This window comes from Somniosus microcephalus, chromosome 1 (genome assembly GCF_052327205.1).
Source record: "Somniosus microcephalus isolate GS21.2 chromosome 1, FLI_Smic_1.0, whole genome shotgun sequence".
Lineage (NCBI taxonomy): Eukaryota > Metazoa > Chordata > Chondrichthyes > Squaliformes > Somniosidae > Somniosus > Somniosus microcephalus.
Window position 1 is genome coordinate 137022658 of NC_140987.1, and position 20098 is coordinate 137042755.

The following is a 20098-nucleotide window of genomic DNA, read 5'->3' on the forward strand; positions in this document are numbered from 1 at the left end:
CTGAAATTGGCCTTCCTCCAATTAAGTATTTTTACTCTAGATTGCTCCCTGTCCTTTTCCATAGCTAATCTAAACCTTATGATACTGTGATCACTGTTCCCTAAATGTTCCCCTACTGACACTTGCTCTACCTGACCCTCCTCATTCCCCAGAACCAGATCTAGCAATGCTTACTTCCTCGTTGAGCCGGAAACCTACTGATCAAGAAAGTTCTTCTGAACACACTTCAGAAATTCTTCCCCCTCTCTGCCCTTTACACTATTACTATCCCAGTCTATATTAGGATAATTGAAGTCCCCCATTATCATTACTCTATAGTTCTTGCACCTCTCTGTAATTTTCCTGCTAATTTGCTCCTCTATATCCTTCCCACTAGTTGGTGGCCTATAGAATACACCTAGTAGTTTAATGGCACCTCTATTGTTTCTCAACTCTAACCAAATAGATTCTGTCCTTGACCCCTCCAGGACATCCTCTCTCTACAGCACTGTAATATTCTCCTTAATCAATACCGCTACCCCACCTCTCTTCTTTCCTGAACACCTTATATCCAGGAATATTTAGTACCCAATCATGCCCTTTTTTGAGCCAGGTCTCCATTATTGCCACGACATCATATTCCCATGTGGCTATTTGCAACTGCAGCTCACCAACCTTATTTACCACACTTTGTGCATTCACACACATGCACTGTAGATCTTAGACCTTCGTGTATTCTCTCTTAGTCTGACCCCACCAAATACCATACTATTTCTTACTCTAGAGCTGTCTGTCTCTCCCAATCCTTTGTGCACCTTGTTTCTCTTTTCTAATGCTACATCCTGGTGCCCACCCCCTGCCAGATTGGTTTAAACCCTTCATTACACGCATGAGTTTCTTTATGTACATTCAATACAGCATGAGCCATTAACACTTAGTGAAGGCAGTTGGGAGTTAGGTCAGTAGTTCATTTGTACACAAATGGTACGCAACTATTGCTACCCAAAAGATGTTAGAATCAGATATCAGTGCAAATTGCTTATCAACTGGCATCTTTTAAAAAACTGTTTCCCCCTCCCAATTTCCCCACTTTAACCTCTTTCTCCTGCAGATGCATGGTACAAGTTCAAGAGCACTAGCAGCTCTCCAGTATTTCATCCAAGTGACATTTAAGTCCAACAATGATGGACTATTTAACGATGGGAGCATCACTGCCAAGCCAAACCTCTCCTCACCAGATGGCCACATATGTATGCATTCCAGTAGGATAATGAAAGGTAATTGTAGTGATGAAAAGAAGAAACCCTAGTTACTTTTCTTTTTTATGTTCATGAAATCCCTCCCTTCTCCCCTCTCTTGCCTGCCTGGGAGTCACTGAGATCAATAGGGACATTTTTGACCACAACTTTGAAGAGTAAATGTCAGGACCATCATTAGTTTTGACAGAAGGGGGATTCTCTTACTAAATTACATAATTAAAAATTCCCAGTCAGATCATTCTTTGATGCTGGATGTATTTTCATGTAAGTCTATTTTCCTTTTTAAAATGATTAAAAGCTCCACAAAACCAACATGATGTAGATATATGTTTACCATCTGAAAAGCGCTGAAGCAGTTGATATATTCAGGTTCTATTTCATTTACATATTGTACATGTAATGTCATATAAATTTCTATAAAGCAATCTGTCTCAGTAGTTGTAGTTGATATAGCTGTTCAATTTATCACTTAGGATTCAGTTTTAATCCCATGCAATGCATGAAGAATCTGTTTATTTCTTACCTTCTCCACATTTTAACTGCTGGCATCCTTCAGAGGTAGGGTAGAAGCCCGAGGAACACTTTACACAGTTTGTGCCAGTAGTGCATACTTCACAGTTACTGGAGCACAGATTGCAGATGTTATCAGCTGCAGGGTAGTGAGATTTGGGGCAATATTCTTTGCATTCTCCTTTGAAAAAGTAACGGTTGTTTCCAAATTTATCTGAGAAGACAAGAAAAATGTGAATTTGCATTAAATACAAACACTGCCTTTAACTTAATAACAAAATCTGAGAGGGAGTTCTATGTTAGTGATATGAGCCTCTAAATGACTCATTAGTTGAACACAGTATTTTTGAATGTATGGGAAAACTGAGGTTTCTTCTCATCAACCCTATGGTGCTCACTACTGAAGTTTAGGAAATAGTTTTGAACCGATCACAGCAGAGCACTGATTACCAAGGTTTAATTCTTTAAAACAGAAATGTGTCTAGATCTTTATAAGAAACAAACTTTTTGTCAATATATATGTGCTTAGTGGAATCTTTAAAGCTAGGATGGAACAATCAGCCAGAAAGGTATGTTTTGACAGAGCAGTGCTGCATTTGATTGTGCAAAACTGGTACTGGTCAGTAGGCAGCAATACTCAGCTCTGGCACCCTCTCCTCCAAACCACATACAAGAAAACAATCCTAGGGAAAGATTACCAGTCAAGTCAACACAAGGGAGATAATTTTATGAGTCCATGCTCCCACTAAGGTTCCCTGCTGGGATTGCAGACTCCTAAAATGATCCCCGTCAGCGACAGAAGGCCAAGAAGAGATTCCATGACCTCAAGAAGAAAATGAAGCAAAATCTAGCTTTTAATCAACAGGCACACAAAATGGCATTGGACCACAGGCGATCAGAGTGTTGACAATATCTGAAGAGGTTGTGGTGTTGGGTTGCAGAATAGATGCAAGGGCTTTACACAACAAATTTATTTTACCATTGTCTTGGCATAGCAGGGAAATCAATCAGGGGGATTCAGAGCATTGTTTGTTTGTTGCCATTTTGTTTTATTTTTTGCTGATCTAGAGAATAGGAATTGGCACATATAGCTATATCTACAAGGTTAATGTCTACGCTCAGATCCCATGGTCACTAGGCTGGAAGGGTTGTGCAGTGATTCCCTGGTGTGAATACAAGCTTCAAGAACCCCTACACATATATGAGAAATGTTGGTGCATGCTTGGCAGTGGTTAAATTTGGCTGGAGTGTTCTGTTACCATTTTTAAGCAAAAGCAACTTTGTAGAATACAAAACTACTTTTTACTAAGAACCAGTGCCATTCTGGAGCCCACTTTAACCACTGTAACTCATTATTAATGGTATTTCCTAAAAAAAAAACTTCTAGAGCTTGTACTTTTCATTTATGCAAGTATAAAACTGTGATCAATGTGAAGTGATTCGGATGAACATTAGCCATAGAAATAGCATCATAAATCACTTGTGAGATTACGATCCAGTTTAGCATTAGTGATTGTACGCACCTAACATTTTGCTCTAAAGTAGAATGTGTACTCAGTAAAGCACCTGCTTATTGTATCTTTGCCATTGATGGTACAATGCATATATGTGTGTGAAGAAAGCGGCTCATTGTGATTTATTTTTACAATTACTATGCTCTTACCTTTATCACATAATATGCATTCATTAAGTTCAGCCCCTGTACATTCCTCACAGGTGTGATGACATTGGTGACACTGACCATTTATTTCAAACTTAACAGTGGGGCAGTTTATGACACAATGCCCATCATCAAATAGCCTGAGGATGAGAAGAAAGGTGAGTCATCTGTCATCAAATCTTAAAGTTTGGGCATTTACATTTTACACTTCTGGACTGAGAAGCTCCTATAATGTTTATTGAGTAATTCTCCCCAACTACAGAGGGGTGAATAATTTATAGCAGAAAAATAAAGGATGTATCTAGATATTTCTATCTCTTGGTGGTAGACCTGCACTTTAGAGCCCTGAGTTTAACTGAGGATGTGAATTGGAGGTTTGGGGGCCAAAGCGGACCTCATTAGCATGCTCTAACACTGGCTCCTGCCCAAAGCTAGTAGGGGCATGGTGGCATAGTGGTTAGCACTGTTGCCTCACAGCGCCAGGGACCCGGGTTCAAATCTGGCCTCGGGCGACTGTCTGTGTGGAGTTTGCACATTCTCCCTGTGTCTGCGTGGGTTTCCTCCGGGTGCTCCGGTTTCCTCCCACAGTCCAAAGATGTGCGGGTTAGGTTGATTTGGCTATGATAAATTGACCCTTAGTGTTAGGGGATTAAATACGTGGGGTTACGGGGATAGGGTGGGATATGTGTCGGTGCAGGCTCGATGGGCCGAAATGGCCTCTATCTGCACTGTGGGGATTCTGTGTTCTGTGTCTGTCTGAATGACATCAATGCCGACTGGTGGGAGTCAAAATTTGTGAGTAGTCAGAGCTCTGCCAAGGATCCACAGAAACGGGCCCCAGCAAAGTACATCAGGAATAGGGGGGAGTGGTAAAGTCTGCGATTGGGGAAGAGGCTGAAGCCTGGGGCAGGGGAGGCCAAAGGTATCCTTGTGGACCCAGAAGGAGCACTCCTGTTCCTCAAGCCCACAATAAATCTTAAGAAAAATTAATCTTACCTGGGCCTCTTGTGGCCAGGATGCAACCTGCTTTCAGCTTTACCCGGCACATTCAAGACTGTGTGGGCCTTAGTTGGGCCTACAGTTAAAATGCTGTGCATGTCCCGATGGATGCGACTATGCTATTTAAAGTGGGCCCCCACTTCTCTGGGGCGAGCAGCAATGTTCCCTTTAATATTTTTTAATCAATTCAAAATTCAAAATACTGCACATGCGTGGTTTTTCCCATTTTAAAGCTGGTGAGCCGGCTGCGCGGGAGCTCCAGAATGCTGCATGGCCGCGCAGCTTAAAGGGAACATTGGCGAGCAGCCTTCCCGTGTCTGAATTCAGGCAAGTTAAGATGGGGAGGGGCGGGAATGTGGCACAAACGCACCTCCTCCCCCTCCACCGCTCAATCCCACCAGGTTCGGAGGGGTGGGGTGGTGTGTAAAATCAGGCCTTAGATGCTGAGCCTCATTCAATTAAAGGTGAGGACCAAAGTTATTACAGAAAGGCACAACCCCAAAATTTTGCTGATTTCACTCCTGGTTCCCGCTTGGTTGCATGGTTCTAGGCATGGTGAGATTCGAAGCAAATACCATCTCTCTGCACCACCACTGAGAGCCACTGCATAAAGCACTGCCAGAGCGTATTCTTTACTTTCTTAAAAATCCAAACTGATAAAATAGCTGATAATGGATCCTACTGCTAGATAAGATTAGGACAGGTTTTCCAGGAATTCTTTAGTTAATGTCTTTAGTTTGGGTGCACTGTTGACATATAATGGTTAATTTTCCAAAGTTGATGCTTCTTCAGAGTAAACACCATACAATGGGCTCTGCACCCACAAGTACTGATCATGGCCAACCCTGCCTGATCTTCTAGGGCCATCCCTAATTCAACATTCAAGGTGAGTTCCCGGTATGAAATGCAGACACCGCGGTGGGAAATGCCGCACCGCTGTGGCTACAGGTGGTGTGGAAAATGAGGAACATTTTTCTTTAAGGCTCCCAGAACAATCAGTGGAATGACAACAAAAAGGCTGCAGAGGGGGAAAGATTTTCAGCTGGGCAAAGTTTCTGGATGGAAAAAGATGTTCCTAGCAAAAAACGGCAGATGGCAACAAAAATATGGAGCAGAAAATGGAAACTGTGAGCAATTGATGGAGCAGTGAAGAACTGAAATTCCTATGATGGATGCCCAAGTGGAGGTGCTGTTGCATGAAGTAGGTGCAGGGAGGATTGTCCAACTTTGCACTTCAGAGCACTCTCCCCGGAGAAGAGCAGTGCAGCTTGCCAAACAGGGTCAGTGCAGGATCGAGAAATAGACTGGAAGCCGATGGCAGGCCTTAAGAAAGCTGCCATGTTAGGGACACCCAAAATTCTATATACCAGATGGCCCAAGTATGTATGCTACAAAGTGTTGCCTGCTCAGCTGCTACACATTGCTGCTGATAGATGTAAAGCCTATAGACAACCTTGAAGCTCTTTCATTGCTCACCCATACTCCAGCAGTGGACACGTCAACTTAAAACTGAAACCCTTGGCCTCTTAAAAGGGCTTTACATAGCAAGTCATTGCAACATAATTGAGGTAAAATTAAGTGTGGTTAGTTACTAACACACAGGATGCGCTGTAGGTTGGCCATATGTCTGTCACTTCATGTGTTCCTTAAATTTACAGCATCTCAAGACTTATTTCTCTGCTTGCACTAACTGAGGAGGAGCCAGAAAAGACTTGCTTTTGGACATCTCACTTATAAGAGCATCAGAAAGTTAGTAGATGCTGAAGTTGCATGCCACACCTAAGCTCTGGGGTAGTACCATCCTACTCTTGTTATGTCTTATCCCCCTTCTCACTCACTGTCACACAGGCACTCAAACAGCCACAGAAATATTCCATACAGCACAATGCAATCTAAGCTCTGTTTGAAGAGGTGTCTTGGAACAGCATGCTAACATATAATCCTCTTCTGACTGGAACAATCTTTCAGCTCTGCAAGTGGCCCAGACCAATACTGCACCTTACAGCATCCTGCATCCCTCTCACCAGTGTTTGCCAGCAGCAGAACAGCTACACACACCCTGGATGATCCAATTAGTGCGGTTTATAAGATAGCCAAAGGTGAGGCACAAATGCAGAAGAAAATAGAAGCAATTGCCACATACTAGGCTTGTTAGCAAAATTGAAGCTCATGGGATAAAAGGGGCAGTAGCAGCATGGATATGAAATTGGCTAAAGGATAGAAAACAGAGAGTTGTGGTGAATGACTGTTTTATGCAAGGAGGGAGGTATGTAGTAACGTTCCCCAAGGTTCAGGATGAGGACCACTGCTGTTTTTGATATACATTAATGACTTGGACTTGGAGGTAAAAGGCACAATTTTGAAATTTGCAGATGACATGAAACTTGGAAGTGTAGTAAACAGTGAGGAAGACGGTAATAGACTTCAAAAAGAGACAGATAGGCTGGTGGAATGGGCAAACATATGGCAGTTGAAATTCAACGCAGAAAAGTGTGAGGTGATACATTTTGGTAGGAAGAATGAGGAGAAACCATACAAACTAAATGGTACAATTTTAAAGGGGGTGCAAGAACAAAGAGACCTGGGGGTGCTTGTACACAAATCTTTGAAGGCAGCAGGACACGTTAACAAAGCAATTAATAAAGTATATGGGATCCTGGGCTTTATAAATAGAGGCATAGAGTACAAAAGCCAGGAAGTTATATAGCTTATATATAAAACATGAGTTTGGCCCCAGCTGGAGTATTGTGTCCAATTCTGGGCACCACACTTTAGGAAGGATATGAAGGCTTTGGAGAGGGTACTGAAGAGATTTACTAGACTAGAATGGTTCCAGAGATGAGGGAATACAGTTACGTGGATAGACTAGAGAAGCTGGGGTTGTTCTCCTTAGAGCAGGGAAGGCTAACAGAGGATTTGATACAGTTGTTTAAAATCATGAAGGGTTTACATAGAGTAAATAAAGAGAAACTGTTTCCAATGGCTGAAGGGTCGCTATCCAGAGGGCACAGATTTAAGGTGATTGGCAAAAGAACCAGAAGTGACATGAGGAAAAACATTTTTATGCAGCAAGTGGTTAGAATTTGAAATGCACTGCCTGATAGGGTGGTGGATACAAAGGCAATAGCTTCCTGTAAGGACTCTATCTCATTCTCTGAGTTTCTCCATCTCAGTCGCATCTGTTCTGACGATGCCACCTTCCACACCACTACTTCCGATATGTCTTCCTTTTTCCTCAACCAAAGATTCCTCTCCACTGTGGCCCTCGACCATGTCCGTCCCATTTGCCGCAGTTCTGCCTTCACCTCTTCCCCTCCCTCCCAAAACTACGATAGGGTTCCCCTTGTCCTCACCTTCCACCCTACCAGCCTCCACATTCAACAACAACAACAACAACTTGTATTTATATAGAGCTTTTAATGTAGTAAAATGTCCCAAGGTGCTTCACAGGAGTGTTATAAAACAAAATTTAACACCAAGCACATGAGAAATTAGAGCAGATGACCAAAAGCTTGGTCAAAGAAGTAGGCTTTAAGGTGTGCCTTAAAGGAGGAACGAGAGATAGAGAGGCGGAGAGGTTTAGGGAGGGAATTCCAGAGCTTAGGGCCTAGACAGCTGAATGGATCTTCCTCCATCATTTACACCACCTCCTGCGCGATGCCACTACCAGACACATCTTCCACTCTGCTCCCCTTTCAGCATTCCGATGGGATCATTCCTTCCGCGACACCCTGATCCATTCTTCCATCACCCCCAACACCTACCCATGCAAGCACAGGAGATGCAATACCTGTCCTTTCACCTCCTCCCTTTCCACCGTCCAGGGCCTCAAACACTTCTTCCTGATGAAACAGCGATTCACTTGTACCTCTTTCAATTTAATATACTATATTCGTTGCTCACAATACAGTCTCCTCTACACTGGGGAGACCAAATGCAGATTGGGTGATTGCTTTGCAGAACGTCTCCATTCACTCTGCAAGCGTGACCCTGAGCTTCCGGTTGCTTGCCACTTTAATTCTCGATCCCACTCTGACCTTCTGACCTATACTGTTCCAATGAAGCTCAACAGAAGCTCAAGGAACAGCATCACATCTTTCGATTAGGCACTTTACAAAGTTGTACCATCACCCCTTTTGTAATTTATTCACTCCTGCCCTCCACCCCATCACAGACCTTCCCTTTTGTTCTTTCCTTTGCCCCCCCCCCCCCAACCTTTTCCCTGCCTCTGTACTGGCTTATAAACTGTTAAATCTTTAACCTCTTCCAGCTCTGACAAAGGGTCATCAACCTGAAACATTAAATCTGTTTCTCTCTCCACAGATGCTGCCTGACCTGCTGAGTGTTTCCAGCATTTTCTGTTTTTATTTCAGATTTCCGCAGTATTTTGCTTTTGACTTGGAATAAACTTGACTGTAGTGTTTTAACTACAGAATAAACAGGCAGAAACTTGGGAATAACATCAAAAGGACTCACCTTGGAACAGCACATCTGATGCACTCTTCTTTGCTTGGGCCAAAACATTTATCACAATAGATATGACAGTTGTGACACTTTCCTGCATCGTCAATATATTCACCTATAACAATAAAAAATAATTAGGTGAAGTATAATGCAAAAAAGATCTTGCAGAACCTAATAATATTCAGATGTATGTGTTATTTGTTCCTGACTTTCACTTATGTATTTTTAGCACAGCACAAAACAGGATTCTGCACTGGTACCTGACACAGATTACTTTTTTGATGATGCTACAATGCAAATGGTAATTTTATACAAAATGTTATAAACAAGCACTTAAATTTGATCCAGCATTATACACCTATTCTAATCTGTGACAGTGTGTGATTGACCTTAATATAAAGGTCCAAAGAACAAAATAAACTAATTTATAAAATAAACCAATGTGCCAAAAACATTGAAATTAGTACGTGAAGTTATGAGAGAGTGCGAGGGGGAGAAAGTGTGAGTGAGTGAGTGAGGTGAGGTGAGGTGAGGTGAGTGAGAGAACAGCAATTTTGCTGCTTAAGCACTTAATTAACTGAATTGAAATCTAATTTAACTTTTCGGAATGTGCTACATAAAATGACACTACTGTAATCTTGCTAAAGTTGAAGTCAGCCTTAGCTCGGTGGTAGCATTCCCACCTCTGAGAGAGAAGGTTAGTGGAGACGAGAGTTCTGATCTCTGAATACTGGGTTGACATCCAGTGGGGTACTCACGTCCGATGGGAGTGGAGTGGCGATACCCCATTGCATTTAGCCAGTTCTACTGGTAGGAAGTTGTGAGTCAGGTTAATGACCTTTCCATGTTAAAAGGGACTTTGTTTTGGAAACAACCCCGAGCACAATCTGCTGTATGTAAAGTAGCAGAAGAAATGGGTTGCCTCATGTGCCACTAGGGACAGAAGAGAAGAAGAAGAATCTTGCTAAAGTGAATGTTGAAAGTATCAGCATGAAGTTGTGGATGATGTCACCAAGGGGCAGCATGTAAATGAGGAAGGGGAGAGGGCCAATGATGGAAATCCTGTTTTGATGATGTGGGGTGGAAGAGAAGCCATTGCTGAGATACTCCGGCTATGATCAGATAGGTAAGAGTGCAATCAAGCAAGGGCATTCTCACTGAGCTGGATAAGTAAAGAAGTGTTAGAGGAGGATGGTGTGATCAGCTTTGTGGAAGGCTGTGGAGAGGGTGAAGAAACAAAAGGAGGATATAATAAACCATCATCACAGAGGATGTCATTTGCAACTATGGGCTATTTTGGTCCTGTGGGAGGTGGGTCGTTCTACAGAAACGGTGGCATTTGGAATTGCAAGATGTCTTGAAATGTATTTCATTTTACATAATCAAAACTTATTGTACAATATTAATTAACCTCTTAACTTTATCAATCCACAAAAATGAAAACTTAATGTATTTTAATTATTTTTATACATTCACTCAAAGAATGCTTGTGCTGTCTTTTTGTCATTGGTGTTACTTATACCTTAAACAAAATTAAAGGCTTATCAGAATGCTATTTCTCAATTCAATCTGCACATATACTGAAAGACAGAGTAGGTTGATAATAATTTAAAGAAAAGTTTTGATTATTTATTTATTATAATCAGGTATGTGTAAAGTTACATTGAGTGACATTTTTTCATTTGCGCCATCATGTTTTTGCTATAATATCAAAAATAACTGAAGGACAGTCATCAAAATTGAATGATACTATCTGTAAACTGCTAACTCATGAATAAAGCAACAATCAACAAACACAAAATTATTATAAAGTCAAAAATGACACCTTTGCTATATCACTGAAAAAAACATGCAGTAACACCAGTGACACAATACAACACCAATGACTTGACCCCAGACTATTTCAAACAACTCAATGAATTTATTACATTTCATCTAACTAATGTGCCATTTTTTTCAGTTAACTCATTTACAGCACGGAGAGATTCATATAATTTGAGTAATAACATAAAAAAACTTAGCCAAAGCACTTTAAGACCAAAGAGGAGCACATTAAAGAGAGCACATTAAGACCAAGACCAAGAATGATTGTGTCTGAACATTGTCATCAACATCGTAGTCAACATCACCATTTTCATAGAAACTCATAAAACATGTAGCCTAGTTCTATCCTGATTGAGCCAGATATAAAACATACTCATTAGAACACAAGTAAACAAAGTAATCTGTCTTTACATCAACTTTAGGCTTCCAGCAACTGGTTTTTGACTTGTGGTCACACATCCAACTGCCCCTTCAAATATGTCCAGATCTTCTGGTCAACCTGAACTGATCGTTTGTTCACAGGAACTGGCTCTGGCATGAAACACATTATCTGGTCGTCCCCATACCAGTTTACGTCATCTCTTGGGCTTGGCCAGAAAAACCTGTTCACGCCATTCCTGTGCATGCACTTGACTTTTATGTTGTGCTCTTCCACCTCCAGTATAATGCCAGGGTATGGCTGGTCATCATACCTCACAATACACCACTGCCCGCTATGGTGAGTCTCAATGACATCAGGTCGGTGTGGTTGTTGTGGAGCAGAGTGGTCACGTCCTGTAGGCGGCACAGCTCCTACAATGATTTCTTGGAGACTGTAACATGGGCAATCCCACACACCCTCTGCTGCGTGGCAGAAACAACTGATGTCTCTGTATTTGAGGATGCCAGGTGTGATGCTCAAAACTTGATGCATTTTCATGGTCCCCTTTATTGCCACAAGAGGCACCTCCAGCATTTTCTGTGCTTTAGTCTCAACATCTTCCTCGCTCACATAGAACAGTTTCACCTGCGTTCCAGAGTCCTTTAACTCCTGGAAGAAAGAGAGTGCATCTGGGATATCCCTTCCCTGACGGACCAAGATGTCGGCTGACCTCTTTAATGCACCCCCCACCCCATCCGGAGCACCCTTCCCATGGCTTGCCTCGAAGAAGTTCCAAGTGGTTTTGGGGAAGCACTTCTGGTGAGGTTCTGAGCAAATCATGTAGAAATTGCCCTTCTGCTTGTATTGGGTGGCAGGGCCATCGCTGAAGAAATGAAGGTTCTGGACTTCAGGGCACCGATTTTTCACCATCTCCAGGATGGGGTCAAGATGAGCCCATATAGCCACTGGGTCGTGCCTTCTACTTGGGGAGATCGTACTAAAGGGCATGGGGGGCTGGTCCTGCACATAGAGAACACCAGTGTGGAGGGTCACTTGTTGATGTGACCCCCCAAAGTGCACAGACTGGATTTCATTTGCATACTTGCAAGTGTAGTTTTCACTAAAATCTATGTGTATAAGGCAGTCCTTGGAGGTCAGGTTCTCTCTTAGATTTCTGTAAGCATTGTACTGCCAACGGATGTTGAAGATGTGTCTGCGGAACTTAAAGAGCCTATCTTGAAAATGGGTAGCAAGCTCATCCTCTGTTATTGGCACATCTTTCTTGACAGTGATTGTTCTTCTCTTCTCAGACTCTTCACCTGGTTTGGAATGGTCAATCTTCTCCAGACACCACTGGGTTAAAGTTACCAGTGTATTTGATGTTGATTCGGTGAGGGGATATGTGGTGCGTTCACATTCTTGGCATTCACCATAGGCACATGACTTTGAGTTGTTGCAGACGGTGCTGTCAGCCATTTCATCCAGGTTTTTACACTCTGAGAGCCCAAGTTTGTACAGTGTATCTGCCATAAACTGAAGATTTTCATGAGTCTTGCACTGACATGTTTCTCTGTCCCGCTCATTTGGTGTCACAACCCAAAAGGGTCTCTGCCTGCAGAAGAAGGCATAAGAAATCTGTTCTCCATGCTCAGCAACAAATCTCTTGTGGAGGTTGAGCAGGGAGTCAAACAATATGCGCTATTTTGCCCTAATAACTTTTGTTGAAGCTTTTATAAAAGCTCATTTACACAAAAACGTCACTGGTGTTACTGATTGTCATTGGTGTTGCCAGGAGGAGTAGTAACACCAATGACGGTAACACCAATGACAATTTGCAGAAAAAATGTTTTTTACAAAATGGACGCCACCGTTCCTCAGACCACATGTCTTCAATCATATTAAAATCATTCAAATATCTAATTTAATCAATTTCTATGATCAATTTCTCATTTCCCTTCCTATGAAATGACTAACACCAATGACATACTTAAAAGCCTTGCATTAAATTATCAACTAAATCATCAAATTTATAACAAATGAAGAGAGACAGCAGACTCACCAGGTGCCTCTGTTGGTCGCACTTCCTCCAATGACCTCTTGAACCAGGAAGTACTTCCAAAAGTCATTGCATTTTTTCAAAATAGTGTGTTTTGTGAAGCAGTAACACCAATGACATAACATGGGGTTACCGCTATTACCGTTATATTATTTATAATATTTAGTTGGTATTTTAGTTTTTTTAGGTTTCCATTCCATAAATGTGACATTTGTGTTTACTTAATGACATTTAAAGTAGGAGAAAAATATATTTTTAAACTCAGAATATGTCTCTAAACTTCCATACATGATCTGAGTGACAAGCAAATTGCTTGCACTTGGTATTTTATATAAATTATAAAAAACAAGCATTGCTCATTACATGACTCAAATATGTTTTATTATTAAAACAGTGTATATTTATCAAAAATATATATTACATGTGATCATTAAGTTCATTTAAAGTATTTTGCTTGCTGCAAAGGTGAGAGACAGGAATGCCACCGTTTCTGTAGAATGACCCAGGTACAGAAACTTTCAAAGACCTTGGAGAGGAAAAGGGGGCTAGAGATGGGGTGGTAGTTTGTAAGGACAGAGGGGTCACGTGTAAGACAGAGTTTTGATAGGAAGAGGGACAGTACCTGAGGAGATGGAATTATTTATAATAACAGCTAGCATGGGGGCGAGGAATTTAGTGTGAATGGGGTTGAGGGAGCAGGAGGAGGGTCTCAGCGGCGGCAGACCTCTTTCTCTCTTTCTCCTTTTTTCCAAATTTAAATTTTGTGGTTTATAGTTTATAGGGTGTCTGTGGTGTAGCGGGGACTGCTGGTAAACAAAGGCCCTTCAGTATATCATTTAATTGTAGTGTAATTGGTGGGATTGATTTGATTTAATTTAATTTGAATTAATTAAAGGGTAAGTCATGGCAGGAGAGCTCTGTGCTGTGGTATGCTCCTCCTGCACTATGTGGGAAATCAGAGACACTTCCTGTGCCTTGACGACCATGTGTGCGGGAAGTGTATCCAGCTGCAGCTACTGACAGACTGCATTGCAGCACTGGAGCTGTGAGTGGATACATACTGGAGCATTTGCGATGCTGAGGGCATCGTGGACAGCATGTTTAGGGAGTTGGTCACACCGCAGGTAAAGGCTGCACAGGCAGGAAGAGAATGGGTGACCACCAGGCAGAGTAGTAGCCGCAGGTAGGTAGTGCAGGGGTCCCCTGTGACCATCCCCCTCTCAAACAGATATACCGCTTTGGATATTGTTGGGGAGGATGGCTCATCAGGGGAGGCAGCAGCAGCCGCCAACTTCCTGGCACTGTGGGTGGTCCTGCAGCACATGACAGGAGGAAAAAGATTGGGAGAGCTCTAGTAATAGGGGGTTCTATTGTAAGGGGAATAGATAGGCGTTTCTGCAGCCGCAAACGTGACACCAGGATGGTATGTTGCCTCCCTGGTGCAAGGGTCAAGGATGTCTCAGAGCGGCTGCAGAACATTTTGGAAGGGGAGGGTGAACAGCCAGTTGTCGTGGTGCATATAGGTACCAACGATATAGGTAAAAAATGGGATGAGGTCCTAAAAGCTGAATATCGGGAGTTAGGAGGTAAATTAAAAAATAGGACCTCAAAGGTAGTAATCTCAGGATTGCTACCAGTGCCACGTGCTAGTCAGAGTAGAAATAGAAGGATATTTCAGATGAATACATGGCTAGAGCAATGGTGCAAGGGGGAGGGATTCAAATTCCTGGGACATTGGAACTGGTTCTGGGGGAGGTGGGACCAGTACAAACCGGACGGTTTGCACCTGGGCAGGACCGGGACCGATGTCCTAGGGGGAATGTTTGTTAGTGTTCTGGTTGAGGGTTTAAACTAAAATGGCAGGGGGTTGGGAACCTGAGCAGGGAGACAGAGAAAAGGGAAACAAGGATAGAAGCAAAAGACAGGAAGGAGAAAAACAAAGGTGGCAGTCAGAGAAATCAAGAGTTTAAATCAAACATGGCCACAGTAAATGATAATTCTAAAAGGTGGAAGAGTGTTAAAAAAACAAGCCTGAAAGCCTTTTGTCTTAATGCGAGGAGCATTCGTAATAAGTTGGATGAATTAGCTGCGCAAATAGACGTAAATGGATATGATATGATTGGGATTATGGAAACATGGCTCCAGGGTGACCAAGGCTGGTAACTCAACATCCAGGGGTGTTCAATATTCAGGAAAGATAGGCAAAAAGGAAAAGGAGGTGGGGTACCATTGCTGGTTAAAGAGGGGATTAACACAATTGAAAGGAAGGATATTAGCTCTGATGATGTGGAATCTGAATGGGTAGAACTGAGAAATACCAAGGGGCAGAAAACATTAGTGGGAGTGGTATACAGACCTCCAAACAGTAATGCAGAGTTTGGGTATGGCATTAAATGAGAAATTAGAGATGCGTGCAATAAGGGCACAGCAGTTATCATGGGTGACTTTAATCTACATATAGATTGGGCTAACCAAATTAGTAACAATACTGTGGAGGATGAATTCCTGGAGTGTATACAAGATGGTTTCCTGGACCAATATGTCGAGGAACCAACTAGAGATCAGGCCATCTTAGACTGGATATTATGTAATGAGAAAGGATTAATTAGCAATCTTGTTGTGCGAGGTCCCTTGGGTCAGAGCTATCATAATATGATAGAATTTTTCATTAAGATGGAGAGTGAAGTAGTTGACTCAGAGACTAGGTTCCTCAATTTAAATAAAGGAAACTACGATGGTATGAGGCGCGAGTTGGGTAGGATTGATTAGGGAATGTTACTCAAAGGGTTGACAGCGGATAGGCAATGGCAAACATTCAATGATCACATGGATGAACTACAGAATTTGTTCATCCCTGTTTGGCATAAAAATAAAACAAAAAAGGTGACTCAACCGTGGCTAACAAGCGAAATTAGGGATAGCATAAGATCCAAGGAGAGGACATATAAATTGGCCAGAAAAAGCAGTAAACCTGAGGATTGGGAGCAGTTTAGGATACAGCAAAGGAGGACAAAGGGATTCATTAAGAGGGGGAAAATAGAATATGAGAGTAAGCTTGCTGGGAACATAAAAACTGACTGTAAAAGCTTTTATACATATGTGAAGAGAAAAAGATTGGTGAAGTCAAGCGTAGGTCCCTTGCAGTCAGAATCAGGGGAAATTATAATGGGGAACAAAGAAATGGCTGACAAATTAAATACATACTTTGGTTCTGTCTTCACAAAGTAGGACACAAATAACCTCCCAGAGATGTCGGGGAACACAGGGTCTAATGAGAGGGAGGGACTGAATGAAATCAGTATTTGTAGGGAAATGGTATTAGGGAAATTGACGGGATTGAAGACCGATAAATCCCTAGGGCCTGATAATCTACATCCTAGGGTACTTAAGGAAGTGGCCCTAAAAATAGTAGATACATTGCTGGTCATCTTCCAAAATTCGATAGGCTCTGGAACAGTTCGCATGGATTGGAGAGTAACTAATGTTACCCCACTATTCAAAAAAGGTGGTAAAGAGAAAACAGGGAATTATAGACCGGTAAGCCTGACATTGGTAGTGGGGAAAATGCTAGAGTTCATTATAAAAGATGTAATAGCAGAGCACTTGGAAAACAGTGACAGGATCGGACAAAGTCAACATGGATTCACAAAAGGTAAATCGTGCTTGACTAATCAACTGGAATTTTTTTAGGATGTAACTGGTAGAATAGATAAGGGAGAACCAGTGGATGTGGTGTATTTGGACTTTCAGAATGCTTTCGATAAGGTCCCGCATAAGAGATTAGCGTGTAAAGTTAAGGCACATGGGATTGGGGGCAAGGTACTGACTTGGATAGAGAACTGGTTGGCAGACAGGAAGCAAAGAGTTGGAATAAACGGGTCTTTTTCCAAGTGGCGGGCAGTGACTAGTGGGGTACCGCAGGGATCGGTCCTAGGACCCCAGCTATTCACAATATATATTAATGATCTAGACAAGGGAACTAGATGTAATATCTCCAAGTTTGCAGATGACACAAAGCTGGGTGGGCTTGTGTGCTGTGAGGAGGATGCCAAGAAACTCCAGTATGATTTGGACAGGTTGGGTGATTGGGCAGAAGCATGGCAGATGCAGTATAATGTGGATAAATGCGAGGTTATCCACTTTGGTGGCAAAAACAGGAAGGCAGATTATTATCTGAACGGCAATAGATTGGGAGAAGGGGAAGTGCAACGAGACCTGGGTGTCCTTGTGCACTAGTCGCTGGATGTAAGCATGCAGGTGCAGCAGGCGGTTAAGGCGGCAAATGGTATGTTGGCCTTCGTAGCGAGAGGGTTCAAGTACAAGAACAAGGATGTCTTGCTGCAGTTGTCTTGCTGCAGTTGGTGAGACCATATCTTGAGTATTGTAGCAAAATACTGCAGATGTTGGAAATTTGAAGAAGGGTCAAACCCGAAACGTCAACTCAAATTTCTCTCCACGGATGTTGCCTGACCTGCTGAGTTTTTCCAGCATTTTCTGTTGTTACTTGAGTATTGTGTGCAGTTTTGGTCACCTTAGCAGAGGAAGGATGTTCTTGCCATGGAGGGAGTGCAGCGAAGATTCACCAGACTGATACCTGGGATGGCAGGAATGACGTATGAGGAGAGATTGAGTCAATTGGGCTTATACTCGCTGGAGTTTAGAAGAATGAGAGGGGATCTCATTGAAACTTATAAAATTCTAACAGGACTAGACAGACTAGATGCAGGAAGGATGTTCCCGATGGCCAGGGAGTCCAGCACCAGGGGTCACAGTCTAAGGATAAGGGGTAAGCCATTTAGGACAGAGATGAGGAGGAATTTCTTCACCCAGAGAGTGGTGAACCTGTGGAATTCTCTACCACAGAAGGCAGTGGAGGCCAATTCATTAAATATATTCAAGAAGGAGTTAGATATATTTCTTAAGGCTAAAGGGATCAAGGGATATGGGGAGAAGGCATGGACAGGGTACTGAATTTGGATGATCAGCCATGATCTCATTGAATGGCAGAGCAGGCTCGAGGGGCCGAATGGCCTACTCCTGCTCCTATCTTCTATGGATCAGATGTGCTTGATTAGTGTATAGGGGAAAGTGGGAAAGAAACTAGAGAGAGATTGAGGTCGAGGGCTAGGGTAGGAGGAAGTGTGATAGGACATTTTGTTTGGAAACAGTATGGGCAATTAAATGGATTATCTCTTTTGGTGATAGTATTTCCATCATTTTGTTTTTATTTCAGATTTCCAACATCCGCAGTATTTTGCTTTTGTCCGTTTAACTATCACTGGCAATGGTTGCTTCCTGACTTGCACCGCCCATTGTTGGTGGGCAGGAACAAGTACCGGCAGTAATCAGGTGGGCAGAGACAAAAATGGTGTTGGAGTCTAAATGACGTCATTTACCCCTATTTGCATGTACACCTGAGGTCTTGCTTGTTTCTGCCACCAGGATTCAAATCCTCCCAAAATGATAAGGGACGCCAAAGCAGTGGGATTAACAGCTGCTCCATTTTCGGTCTGCAACCATCCCGTTTTTGAGAGCAAACATTGGTAATAGCGAGATGAAAATTACCCCATTGTGTGGTTCAGGTAGCATTATCTTGAATCCCAAAATGTGTTTTGCCTCTGACTCACACCCGAACCTGAGTTACTCTACAAAACACAGGCTGTGGAATTTGAGGGCAGTTTTATGTCTGATGAGATATGTTTTGTTGGCTGTGGGTATTGATAGTTAATAACAGATAGCAGGCTGTTGCAAATGAATCATGTAAATTCAACTGAAGTGCTTTTGTACCATATGGTACTGGCTTTTATTTCACTACATCTTACAGGTGAATAGAATGTGCTATGAATATTATAAAGGTGTTAAACATTTGAAGAACTGAGATTGCAACATAAAACAAGAGAAGGAACTTGACTGGTTTACATAGGCATTCAAATGATGGAAGTTTTTAAAAATTCTACAGCATTGTTTTTTAGGTTCACCAATGTGCTCCTAGTCTTTGATTATAATGCCCAGGATTTTACGATAGAAATAACGGTGAGGCTTTCACCGCTCACCGTTATTATGGACTTCTGCCGTCCGCATGTGCGCAGTAAACGTGGAAATCCAGGCATTGCTGTCCAACTTGTCCTGCTCCCCCACAAGCTTCACTACCCACTAAAGATGTCAAAAAAAGTTAGGGCTGGTGCATTCAGGTGAAAGTGAATTTTTAACAACGTGATAAGCAAGTTTTTCTATAGGCTGCACAGCCGGGACCCGCTTTTCCAATATTAAAGTTCACGCATGCGCAAACCTGTGAATAAGGTGTGCAGCCGCTTAAAGGGGCCGCGCACCCAAAAAAATTATGGGGAACATTGGTGATAAGTCGTAATTACATTAAAACAACCTCTCTGGCCCTGGAATTTAAATTTGACAAGTGTGGAGTCTCATTCCTTCAGAATTTAATTGTTGGAGATTTACAAATGTAAACATTTTTTTAAATGTTTACTTTTTCTTTTAGTCTCTTTTCTCTCTCTCTTAATCCCATCTTTCTTTCCCTCTCTTTATTTCACTTTCAGTACATGATTTTACATTGAATTAAATATTTGAATTTATACTTCCTGGTTTAGAATCTACGCAACTCAGTGAGGATTCTTCAATCTGATTGGTTGAAGAGACATGCTGTTGCTTGACCTGCCCACAGACACTACAGGTCCCCTGTAGAAGGCGCTGCACTGAAAAGGATCTCTAAATACCATACATTGCCGCTCAAAAGCCCATGAAAAGTCTGTGGGCAGCTGTAAGCATAATGAATGGTGAGCAACGTTCCTTCACCGCTGACCACAAAATCCAGGCCTTTGGGTTTAACTACGAGGAAAAGAGGGTTCTACTGCATACTCTGTTTCACATAATTCATATAATTATTCCTTCATATGTGCATATAATTTATTAGAATATACAAATTTCACAATATACAAACCATGAAAACTTTGTGTTCTACAGATAGTGCC

At 42.2% G+C, this 20098-nt stretch overlaps 2 protein-coding genes across 9 annotated transcripts in view; one reads left to right on the forward strand and one right to left on the reverse strand.

The window, feature by feature from the left end:
- Nucleotides 1–20098, reverse strand: part of pcsk5b (proprotein convertase subtilisin/kexin type 5b) — a 679955-nt gene that overhangs the window by 302480 nt on the left and 357377 nt on the right. For all 3 annotated transcript variants that reach the window (XM_085986077.1, XM_085986086.1, XM_085986095.1), the window contains exons 21-23: nt 8884–8986; nt 3412–3548; nt 1762–1962 (exon numbers count right to left, since the gene is read on the reverse strand). In XM_085986077.1, coding sequence (XP_085842203.1) covers nt 1762–1962; nt 3412–3548; nt 8884–8986 — 441 coding nt within the window. The remainder of the gene's footprint in view (nt 1–1761; nt 1963–3411; nt 3549–8883; nt 8987–20098) is intronic.
- Nucleotides 1–20098, forward strand: part of carnmt1 (carnosine N-methyltransferase 1) — a 1199612-nt gene that overhangs the window by 117961 nt on the left and 1061553 nt on the right. The window lies entirely within an intron of this gene.